Source organism: Drosophila serrata, unplaced genomic scaffold, assembly GCF_035046125.1.
Source record: "Drosophila serrata isolate PLE 108 unplaced genomic scaffold, ASM3504612v1 contig_184, whole genome shotgun sequence".
In the NCBI taxonomy this organism is placed as follows: domain Eukaryota; kingdom Metazoa; phylum Arthropoda; class Insecta; order Diptera; family Drosophilidae; genus Drosophila; species Drosophila serrata.
Genome location: NW_028257082.1, coordinates 8391408 through 8402769, shown reverse-complemented (window position 1 = coordinate 8402769; position 11362 = coordinate 8391408). Strand labels below are relative to the sequence as shown.

At 37.6% G+C, this 11362-nt stretch overlaps 1 protein-coding gene and 1 long non-coding RNA gene across 4 annotated transcripts; one reads left to right on the top strand and one right to left on the bottom strand.

Annotated features, from left to right (window-relative positions):
- Positions 1-481: 481 nt before the first annotated feature.
- LOC147644413 (uncharacterized) lies at positions 482-3699 on the bottom strand. 2 transcript variants are annotated; one of them, XR_015270709.1, is made up of 4 exons: positions 2625-3699; positions 2054-2151; positions 1502-1965; positions 482-1238 (listed from the first exon to the last, which is right to left on the bottom strand). It is a non-coding gene; the product is annotated as an uncharacterized LOC147644413 (long non-coding RNA). The 2 variants fall into 2 exon arrangements; XR_015270708.1 differs by lacking the exon at positions 482-1238 and having other exon boundaries at positions 1486-1965.
- Positions 3700-4181: 482 nt separating this feature from the next.
- Positions 4182-11261, top strand: LOC110181340 (uncharacterized). Of its 2 annotated transcripts, XM_086828902.1 has the most exons (4): positions 4182-6665; positions 6748-6983; positions 7276-10322; positions 10376-11261. In XM_086828902.1, exons 3-4 carry the CDS (start codon positions 10245-10247, stop codon positions 11153-11155), a joined length of 858 nt encoding a protein of 285 aa, XP_086685028.1. In that variant the 5' UTR covers positions 4182-6665; positions 6748-6983; positions 7276-10244; the 3' UTR covers positions 11156-11261. The 2 variants fall into 2 exon arrangements, with proteins under 2 accessions (XP_086685028.1, XP_020804722.2); XM_020949063.2 differs by having other exon boundaries at positions 4182-10322.
- The last annotated feature ends 101 nt before the right edge of the window (positions 11262-11362 follow it).

Below are 11362 nucleotides of genomic sequence, written 5' to 3'. Positions count from 1 at the left end.
CCTCGCAGAGAGGCATAAAGCCAACTTTGGTAGCCGACAGGCCCTGTCACATTATTCCAAAAAAATATAGAAAAAAAGAAAAATAAAAGCAACTAAAATAACAAGAAAAATATCGTTCTTAGAGAGGGGTAGCACCTACGTTGGAGGTGACACCTTTTGACACTTGTCCAAAGTGCATCCAACTGCCAAACACAGGAAATGTGTGGCCTCCTCCTCGTTCGCCTCCATGGCAATGGATTCTCCGTAAATATTTGTCCATCGCTCCAAAAACCAAGTGTTTCCGTGTCTATCATGTAATGTATATATATTCCATGGCAGCAATATCAGCTGTAGATCTCTCAGAAGAAACGAGTGTTTGTCCAGAGATATCGCTATCAGTATCGTTATGAGGTAATGAGACATAGAGACTCTTAAAGGTGCACTGTCATCGTTATGATATATAATACTATAAGGCTATAGCTTATTAAGAACTCATTGATTATTTGATGTTAGTTAAATAGTTTTATTTAATTTCTGGAAATATGAGTTCCTCTATAGAATGACATACTTTCCAAGAATTCCAAAGGTAATTAATGCGTTTCTTCTAGTCAAAATATATAATCTAAACATCTTAATATTCAACTTATTTTTTAAATTTTAAACAAATAAAATTAAAATTCCATAAGATTGTAAGTTCCCTTACCTTAACTGGACTTTGATTGCCTGCCAAATATAAATCATATATCGCTGATAATGTAATTTCGCTGTTCAAGTTCAAGTTCTGTTTGCAGATATCATATTATGGTTTATGGGAAACATTTATAAGCTCCAGCAAGCACGGCCCAGTTCCTGTCCCGTCTCGAGCGGGGTATTGTGTATCCGCTTGTGTATCCAATAACCGCAGCATAGCCTTCCCAAAAGAAATAATATAAATAAAAAATAAAATAAAAATGCTTTTGTTATTTATTATCGGGGCCCCGGGGACTGGTGCACGGATAAATGATGATGACTCAATTGACGGACAATGGACAAGCTCTCAAGTGAAGGAATTAAACTCGAAATATCATATCAAATTCTCCCCATTCATGGACTGAGTTCCCGAGGAGAAGGAATCAGCTGATCTCGGCAGTTTCTCCTTCACTCACGGCATGGCAGTACTTATGAGTATGACAAATGTATCGCATATCGCTCGGTCTTTGCTGAACGGTCACTGTGTGCCCTGGCATCCGTATATACATGGATATGCCATATATAGTACACTAAAAGAAACATATGATTATGATTTTAGAATATTAAATTATAGATAGTTCAGGAACTAAGAAAAATATTAATTTTTGGGAGTAAAATAAGGCACTTTTCTTCAAAAAAGGATCTACTCATAAGTTGTTTGTGTGACCTTTTTTCTGTGATTGAAACGGTCACTCTTTTAAATTTAATGCAATTTATGAAGCCTAGAAAGTAGTGTCATAAAGTCATCAAGGTATAAATTAAAAGAAAACAATGTCCTTAATAAGATACATACTTTTTTAATATATTCCCTTGTAACCAAATATATTTATTTATTTTCTTAGTGCTATATTTTTTCCTGTGCACACATTTCTGATTTACATTCGACTATATCATTTGCGTAAGTCGGAGAATGTTGGTGGGAACCATTTGTGTTGGAATTGTATTTTGTTGTTGTTTTATAAATGTTAAAAATATATATTTTTGTCGTTTTGCTGCGGAAGTATCAATGCGGTTTTTGGAGCCACCAGGCTTGAGTTTCCTCCAGGAATTTTCCTTGGAATTACCCACAGTCTGTACGATTACGGTTACATGATTATAGGAAAAAAGAGGGTCTGGCACTTGGCACTTTCGCACATTGCATTCCGTTAGAGACCAACCCCATTCCATTTCTGCACTCAATCCCCATGACTAGGCTTAGCTTTTGTGAGTTTTGTGACATTTGCATTTGCCATCACTGAGTGAGACAGACAGACAGACCTGCGAATCGTTGGAAAAAATTCTCATTAACTAAATAAAATTATGATAGATGGAAAATACGGCTGACGGGCATTAATTGCATACTCACGCAAAACAAGTTTCCCAGATATCTGAACAGACCCGGCAAAATCATTTAGCGAATTAAATTTACATCTCTCAGAGGCAGCAGCCTCAGACATGGGGCCTCTAAAAATATATACATAGATATATCGGGGTGAGTCAGTTCATAATTTATATTATATTTAGAATGGTTTTTATTATATGAGATAAGTAATTTACTTTAATAGGTTTTTAACTAAAAATAAATAGTCAAAAAGCAAGGAGAATATCAAGAAGCAAGAAGAATATATAAATAAAGTTACTGCAGGCTTATTATTTATTTCTAAACTTTATATAAATAAGCATTTCAATTCTTAACTAAATTATTATTACCTTTTGACTTAGAGGATTATTAATTCCCTTAAAAGAAACCCAAACCTTACAACTCAATTTCCTATGTTGATATTTATTTGCGATTGATTAATGTCATAAACTGGAAATACTTCAAGTGTTCCTAAATACATCAGATGAAATTTAATACCCCAACCTGTTATTGGGTATAATATTTATCCCTTCCTGGAACTACAATAATATTTTTGTAAATCTTTAGCTTGAGTCACCCTTTTCTCGCTGATGGTGCAATTGAAGGTCGCAGCAGCACCGGACATGGCACACGCATTTCGCAGTGTGCGAGAGTGAGTGTCGGTGGCAATTGAAATGCTTTTCAGTCAAAGCAAATCAAACTGCTCCGAAATGCTTTTATAATGAGTTAATAAGCGATCGAACGAGCACCTGTTGCCATCGACGAGTGCAAACTGTCAAGTAATTAAGAGATTTGCCCGGCCTGGTCCAGATGCACTCGACTTTGTTCGCTCTCTCTCTCCTGCATTTTAATTGCTAATCAAAACGATTTGTAATTCTGCGTTGTCTGAGTAATTTATTAACCATTACCGCGTTTCGAGCTACGCTTAGCGAATACTCATAGACCGCGAGCCTCTGTTGTTTTTTCAAAACCACTTCGAGATCCCGCCAGTGTTTGAAGTGGCGCCAAATGTCGTCGCCACATGTTTTCAAAATCAATTTCCGCAAAGTGCAGCGTCAAATGCGAATCATCAAGGAGGAGGAGGAGGTCGGAGGAGGATGAGGATGAGGAGGGTATATTGCCTATTGGATAGTATAATTGATAGATTGCCTGGGCCTAATGTATTCCTACTTTGATGTGACGTTGATTAACTATAAACTGAAGCTTAACGAATGGATCTTGAAGGGAAAATTATAGATACAACTCAATAAAATCATTTTTCTCAAGAACTTGGTATATTTAAGCCAAGAATAAATACTTGTTACTGGATTCTATTGAGAGAAACTAAAGTTATTTAATGAATTTCAGCATTTAATAACTTTCTGTAGGCGAAGATAAATACCTGTTTCTGAATCCTATTGAGGAAAACTATATTCATCTAGTGAAATTGAGCATTTAATATTTATTTTAAGATCAAAATTTTCATGCTTCATCTTCAGTTTGCAACTTTTAATAAATGACCCAACAAACTTTACATAGACAGCGGGAATTTGTTTGCTGTCGAAAATATTACAGTTTTCATTTGTAAGCTGTTTTTCGCACGCACAAACAAAAAGATCCAAAAATATATAGATACACGTACATATATAGAGACGAATATATGTATATATAGGCATATAATCAAAATGAAAATAAATCTGGGCGGCATCGCAACAGGGATCTGGGAACAGGAGGAAACGGGGAGGCATCATCACACTTTGGATGCAGATAGATACACACTCTACGGATACAGATACAGATACAGATACAAACTCAGACAGCCAGTCATGTTGGCAGATACTTTTTAGCCACTTTGACTAAAGCAATAACATTAGGCCTGCCGCCCTGGCGCAACTATTTTTGGCCAGGCCCAAAACGCAACTCAAAAAGTACAAATTGAAAATGTATTTAGGAGAACAAAAAATCAAAATCAAAATAAATAAAAAACAAAGTAAATGGGAGACTAAAACCAAAAGTGCAAAGCATATAATTTTGAACTTGGCACGAGGGACAACGGCAGCAAAAGCGAGACAAAGTCCAAATGCATTTGGATGGACATAGATGGTTTAGGACGCATCTGTGAGTACGAGTATCTGCATCTCTGTGGCTTGGTTAAGTGCGCCAGCGGTACGGTCAATGCACAGAGACGCAGACGGCCAGACAAATATTTGTTTGCTTTTTGTTGGCTTTTGTCATGGGTGGGAGTGGGAGTGGGCCACCGATCGGTGGAGCAGCAGGAGCGGAAGGTGACGGGGTGGACCCCGTCTGACCACGTCACCCAGCCGGGCCTCATCTTTGCCAGCAGAGGCGTCTTCGTCGTCGTCGTCGTCGTCGTAGTCATCGTCATCCATATGGCAAACTATTTTTAAATATGTTTTAATTATTTGCTGGCATATTCCTTAAAGCGTTGACTAGTCGGCGTCTCCGTCTCCGTCTGCTGGCTGGCCCCTCCTCCTGGCCAGCGTCCCTCTTCGCCAACACCCGCCGTTCCCCAAAGAGAACAACAAAAATCCCGGGGGTGTGCAACACATGCAACTACTTTCGAGGTTTTCTCTGTTTGAATTCGGCTTGCTCCATATATTTTTTTATGCTGATTTTTTTTCAAACACCCCCTTTCGAATTTTATTTTAAAATGTACCCGAAGATTAACTTGTCCAATATGAAGAGTCTTTTCGAATGCTTCAGTTTATGTTTTAAATATATCTCAAAATTAAGACAAAATACGCCCATAAATCCTTTATTATTGGGTTGTTTTACTATTTCTATCAATTCACTTTTTTAAAGGCTATAAATAACTGGTATAAATAGGATAAAAATCCTAAGAGAAGCAAGCAAAAAATTAAGTAAGTAAAAATACAATATACCTGAGAACAAAGTTCACTTACAAATTATTTCAACAACGAAACAAATCATTACATTTTTTTTAAGAACTTTGAAGCCTCTTAAAAATCCTAAATCACCCTTAATCTCATAGAGTATTTCAGACTTCGTCGTTTTGGTCTTTTTTCCTGTTTAGCGACACTTTACAGAGTACATTAAGTGTGAAGTTTTTCGCCAATAGAAATATTATTGTCGCGTCGCGCATAATGTGTCGCAGCTTGCATGTAATTTTCTAGATTTTGCACCCGCCGCGGCTGACATACCCGCACACTAAACAACAAAATGCAAATGCAAATAACGAGAATAAACAAAATAATAAAAATAAAAACTAAGATCAACGTACTGGGAAAGAAAAAACTAACAATTCTCAACACAAACATGTTGATTATTGGTGAAGTTTTGGTGAACATTGGTGAAGCTGTTAGATTATTGTTGAATTTTATATAGTAATTTTAGTAAAATTTAATAAAAATCTTAAGAAAATAAAAAAAAATTATTAATTGAGGTACATTAAATGCACATATTTTTTAAGATTGTTGAACATTTAAAAAAATGCAAATAAAACAAGAAAAGATACTTACTTCTGTAAGCCGAAGTTTATATACAACTGCAGTTTTCAATTAAAATATAGAATAGAATTTGAAATGTATCATAACTAAGCTTAAAATTTAGAAATTCTTTTAATCGTTTTTTATCACAAATTTTATATGACAATTTTTTCGACAAACCAAATTTTATAAATATCATAACTAAGCCGAAATAACATAAATTTCAATTTGGAGAGCTTTCCTATGTTAGTTTTTCTTAGGTTTATAAATCTGCATACTTCATTTATAATTATTATTATTTATTTTTGTCCATTTTTGAACATTTTAACGATCTAACCCCTTATCAAATATCAAAAATATCAAAAAATTTATATTTTAATCCTAAATAGTTGATCGATTCGGCTTTTAGTGCTGATCAAGAATATATATGATTTTTAGGGTAGGAAAGAAGGAGTCATTTCTTTAGGCTTTTTAAGTTTTCGACTAAAATTATGATACCATGCAATGGTAATAATTATTGTGAATGGATAAACGTTAAACATTTCTATATACAAATTATGGATACTTATAAACATGCTCCAATTATAGCTTCTCCCAAAAAGTATTCAATATTATTCAAACATATTTTTAAAGTTTATTCATGACCAAAAACACTATTTGCTCTTCAGCTTAGTGTTTTTATTTCGTCCCAACTCTGGCCAAGTGCATTTCATTTAATTTCTATATTGTTATTTTTTATTTTTATTTTTTTTATCGTATTCTCTAGTGAGTAGGCCGCACCCATTGATCCGATCCCCACGATCCGTTCGGCAATCGAACTGTAGAGCAAGTCAAACATGGAACAATCGGTCAGCGACAATGAAAATGCCAAGTGCGCGAGTACGAGTAGCTTTTTGCCGCCGCTGAGGCTTTCCTAGGTTATTATTTTTTGTTGTTTTGTTTAGTTTTATTTTTATTTTTTCTTGTTGTGTTTGGGTTTTTGTGTACAAGTATTTTCTATTTATTTAACTGGCGGTGGCAGCAGCAGCAGCAGCAGACTTGAGTCGGGCCAACAAACCGCATGCCCGGTCGCTTTACAGGCTTCTTTTTACCACGGAAAAGGGGGCGGGCCACGGAGGCTTTTCCAGACGAGACGGGACGCCAATGAAGCGAGAAAAATTACTGTTTGTAAAGTGAGTTTGTCAACATGAGGCGTGTGCATCGCCAGAACCAGACAAAGGCCAGATACAGATACAGATACAGCGAGAGCTACAGATACGAATGGAAATACAGAGATACAAACAAGTATCATTAACGCAATGCCCAAACCGTTAGAGGAGGCATTCGAGCTGCAGTTGGTGGCATCTTTACCTGGAAGCCGACTCCAAAAACTCCATAAATCCAAGTATTTTTCTGCAGAACTTTTGGTTCGCTTGGCTTGGAATTACGGGTGGAGTGGAATAGGAGGTGGCACTCAGCCGGAGGAGAGATCACGCGGGGACATGGGCAATGTAATTGAATACCTGGCATACTCACCTCCACTTCAAGCATGTTTACATTGGCATACCCTCGATGGGATTATGCATGTTTGTTGCCACTTGATGGAGGCATTTGTTGGGTATTATATTGAATTAGCTAAGCTAAAGATATGACCTGTCAATATATAATATAAAGTAGGTTTTCTAACTTTCACATTACTCAGCTTTTTACACATTATTTGCTATAACTTTTCCTACAGTATTTCCCATTCGATAAGCAATTTCCTTTGAGTTCCTGACTCTTTTTGGGTTCTGTTTTGTCTAGGTCTCACATTTATGGCCTGTTGTCCTGGCTAAAAATGGCACTGGAACCCATCATAGACGGCGGCCAAGAAAGCCCGGGCCAAGGCTACTCTGGACAAGGTCCGCCAGCATTGTCAGCAATTACTCATTTATGGCCTGTCCGGCATTTCTCGCTCTTGGCTTCTGTTCTAGCCCGGTATCTTCAGATACCACAGATACCACAGAGAACGAAAATCAGAGATACTTAACTTGATTTTCCCCTATTAATTTCTATGTATAAATAGTAAACCTACAGATAATTTCTTGCTGTGCAGCTATTGATTTATGCATTCAACTTGGTCGGTGCTTCGTGGAGTGCAGTTTTTCATAAAAATGTCCAAGGATCCTGGCCGGTTATTGCCTTTGGCCTGCTGCTTCTATTTATAAAGATTACGTGTAATTAAAATCGAATGGTTTTGCAGAGCCACGTCTCGTTACGCCTGTCACCTGACCGTTACGAAGCTCTACCAGAAGTTTGCAAAAGTATGAGTATCTTGTTCCGATCTCGTTTACTGGGTGGCACAACAGGTTGAATCTGAAAGATACTCGCTCAGTGACATCATATAATTGGAGCGTTTTCTTCGAGGAATATTGATTGGATTATAATGGGCAAAAAATGTGGCTAACTGCGACTGCCAGAAGGAATATCAATACCAGTTCTCAAAGGAACCACCCAGTAATATTACTTGTGGTACATATTTAAAGTATCTATATCTAAAGGATCCCCTTTTCTCTATACCATTTTAAATGGATTCCAATCTCATGCCTGTGGAACTGTTCGCCTTTGCTTCACTTAAACCCAGAACTGTTCTCTCTGATCCGGGCTAATCAGGGGCCATTAAATGCCTCATTATCGCCATTGAATGATAGCGAGACGGATGACCTTTGACACACACCCAGAATCTCGCTCGCAGCAACAGTTTGCCCAGCGATAACAGCAAATTGAATTTTGAAGAAAAAAAAAACGAGTAATCATCACATTTCGAGAGTCTATTTAAATAGGGCATTAAAATATCATTGCTTGTGCCCGATTCCATTGGAGGATTATCAGTGCCGGGCTAAGGCATGACCCCCTAAATATAACCAATGCAGGCGCTGATTGGTGTTATATTATAATTATTTTTTTTTAGAATAAAATCGGAATCTTTATGTGCCATTTGACACAGTTGGACAGGCACTGGCAGTGGCACTGGTCTCTCACTTATGCAATCATCACTATCAGCCATCAGTCTTTAAGACAGTGTTGCCCCTAATCTTGTCCAGCCTCCTTCTCCTTCTCCTCTGTCCCTAAACTGAGGGCATGTTTGAAGCGCATGAATCCCGTCGAGAAATGAGATGAAGTGTATTCTTGAACCTTAATGAACTTTGGGCTAGAAAATGCAATTAATACTTTGACTAGGAAAAAATACTTTTAATTATATTGGGAGTACATATAATGAATGATGTGTGATTATTTCAAGTCATTTATGTGGAAATCATATAAAATTGTATGATTTTTGGTAATTTATGGTTGACTTAATTAGAAATTATTCATATATATTTATTAGGAATAATGATACCCTCAATGTTAAGAGGTTACTTTGCTTAAATAAATATATTTTTAGAATAAAACTTGAATCCAGTTTTCATGGTTTATTGTTTATTGGATTAACTTTTTGTTAACGTATTTTATATAGTTATTTTATGGCAATATATTTCAGTTTCCAGGAACTCTTTGTTACTGATCCTTTGAAACAATAAACTTAATTCTGTTTTTTGCATTTTAACTTTTATTTTGTAACACTCTGGCATTTAGCTGAGGAAACAATTTGAACCGAGAAATTGCGGCATGGCAAAATGTTTTCCTTTTTCTTGTTTTTTGTATTTTTTTGTCCTCTTAAATGGCGCTCCCAAAACTATTTTTGTTTGTCCGTCTAGCTGTCCGTCCGGATTCGTTTGTGTCCACCTCTGTCTAGCCGTCAGTTTGCGGTGCGCCTTTAGTTTTAGCATTTACTTCTAGCATAGCTGGCATTTTTTGTAGCAATTCGTGTCTATATGGTTTGTTTTCCGACGCGTCGTTCTCCTTTTATTTTTTCCTATTTTTTGTTATTTTATTTTTTATTTCTTATTGCGCATTCTATATTCTATTCGATGGTGCTCTCTTTGTTATAAGTCCGGGGTCCGTAAATGCCGCGTGCTCATCACTCGCAGACACTTTAGAATGCAGCCAGTGTATCTGTGAGATGTGCGCGCACACAGACACCACGCAGATAGACGGATGGCATCGGCAATGTATCTGACGGATTGCAGGGCTGATTGGTTAAGGGAATGTGGGGGAGGCTCATAGTTTCCACCTACTAACATACTTTGGGCTATTGGCTTCATTAAAGACGCTATTTTTTGTGGTTTCTTATTTGGATTAAGTTGTAAAAGTCTTATACATTAATTTGTTTACTTGTTAAGGGAATTTTTCGCATTTTTAAATTGTAATTGTATTAATTGTAAATTGTAATTGTAATTGTAATTGTAAATTGTTTAATTATATTGTATCCTCACTTATTTGCATTTTTCTTAACTTTTGGTGGCTTTTGCCACCTACTTTAAATGTCAAATGTTATCTTTTACTTTAACACCCTGTATTTCCAAAATTTAACCATATTTCAACTTAAAAAAAATGTTGAAAAATTCTTTATACCTTACTTAATAAATGTTACAAAATTCAAATTGCCAAGTCCCAAGCGCTGTTCAGGAAAATGTATTACAACAAGGTCCAAAATAGTGAATCTACCTGAGAAATACCCTCATCTGTCTACAACGGATACTTCTTAGCACCTATAAATTAAATTTGTATTACCTATATCTATTTAAAAAACACATTAATATTAATATACCAATATATATTATGCCAAGTCAACTGGGAACTACAATTCAATACCTAATTTAATAGATGTCATAATAAAACTCTTAATCAAAATGAAAGGATTGCTGCTTACGTACATGCTGTTCCTTCTCCTGCTGTTCCACTGCACCGACAGTCACGTCCTGGTCAAGGCAAGTCAAGCTTAATCGATCCTTAAGATCTTGAACTTATTCCCAAAACACAGAGATACGCACGCCAGCATAAACGTAAGGCTAAGCCACGAGACCTGTTGAACGATTTTGTGGCCATCAGAGAGGATGGAGGATTCGAGGCGGGTCCTTTAAACCATTTTCTTGATTCCGGAGAAGGCTGCAATTCTTGTGGTGACAACAAGAAAACATCCAGCAACTGCGAAACGATAAAATGCAATGTCAAGGATGTGATGACACCCAACGATCCCAAGTCCAAGTCCTCAGCCATTGCCCAACAGGCTGCCCAGGATGCCAAGGCGGCGAGTGAGGCACAATCCGCTGCCGGATATGCTGCTGCCCAGCACATCAAGACGGAGCTGGCCGAGAAGGCTTTCCAGTCGGCCAAAGCGGCCGAAGCAGCTCTATTGGGCAAGGAGCTGATGGTTGAACAGCTGGAAAAGGAGACCCAGGAAGCGAATGCTGTCATCAAGGGTGAGACCATTGCCCTGCAGACCATCGAAGCGAATATGAATTCAGCTGTGGAGGCCACCAAAGCGGCCACCCAGCAGTTCGAGACCCTCAACGAGCTGGTGGAAAACTCCAAGACAAGCCTCTCCAGTATCCAGGCGGTGGCCTTTGGCTTGCAGCAGGAGATGGAAGCGAAGACGCAGCTCCTGCAGGCTGCACATAATCGATTGGCCACATTCCAGAAGCAGCTGAGCTGTGCCCACGAGGACTATGAGAAGACCAAGCAGGCGGCCTATAGGGCAGCCTGTGCCGCCGTGGAGGCCAAGCAAAAAGCTGCTGCAGCCCCGAGCACTCGTAATACGTAACTTATCCATAGAATATATATCTTAGCTAGTAACTCCTTTGGTTTTTAAAAGGTTTAATGTTTATTTAACAAGTTTCTGCCAATAAAATTAATTATATTTCATTAAATTTTCAACTTAAACTTAAAAGTGAACTCTGGGTACCCACTGGGTACCATAAACATTAGATTTCGCGAGATCGACGGCAGGTGTTCCTGCTGTAAGATCGGG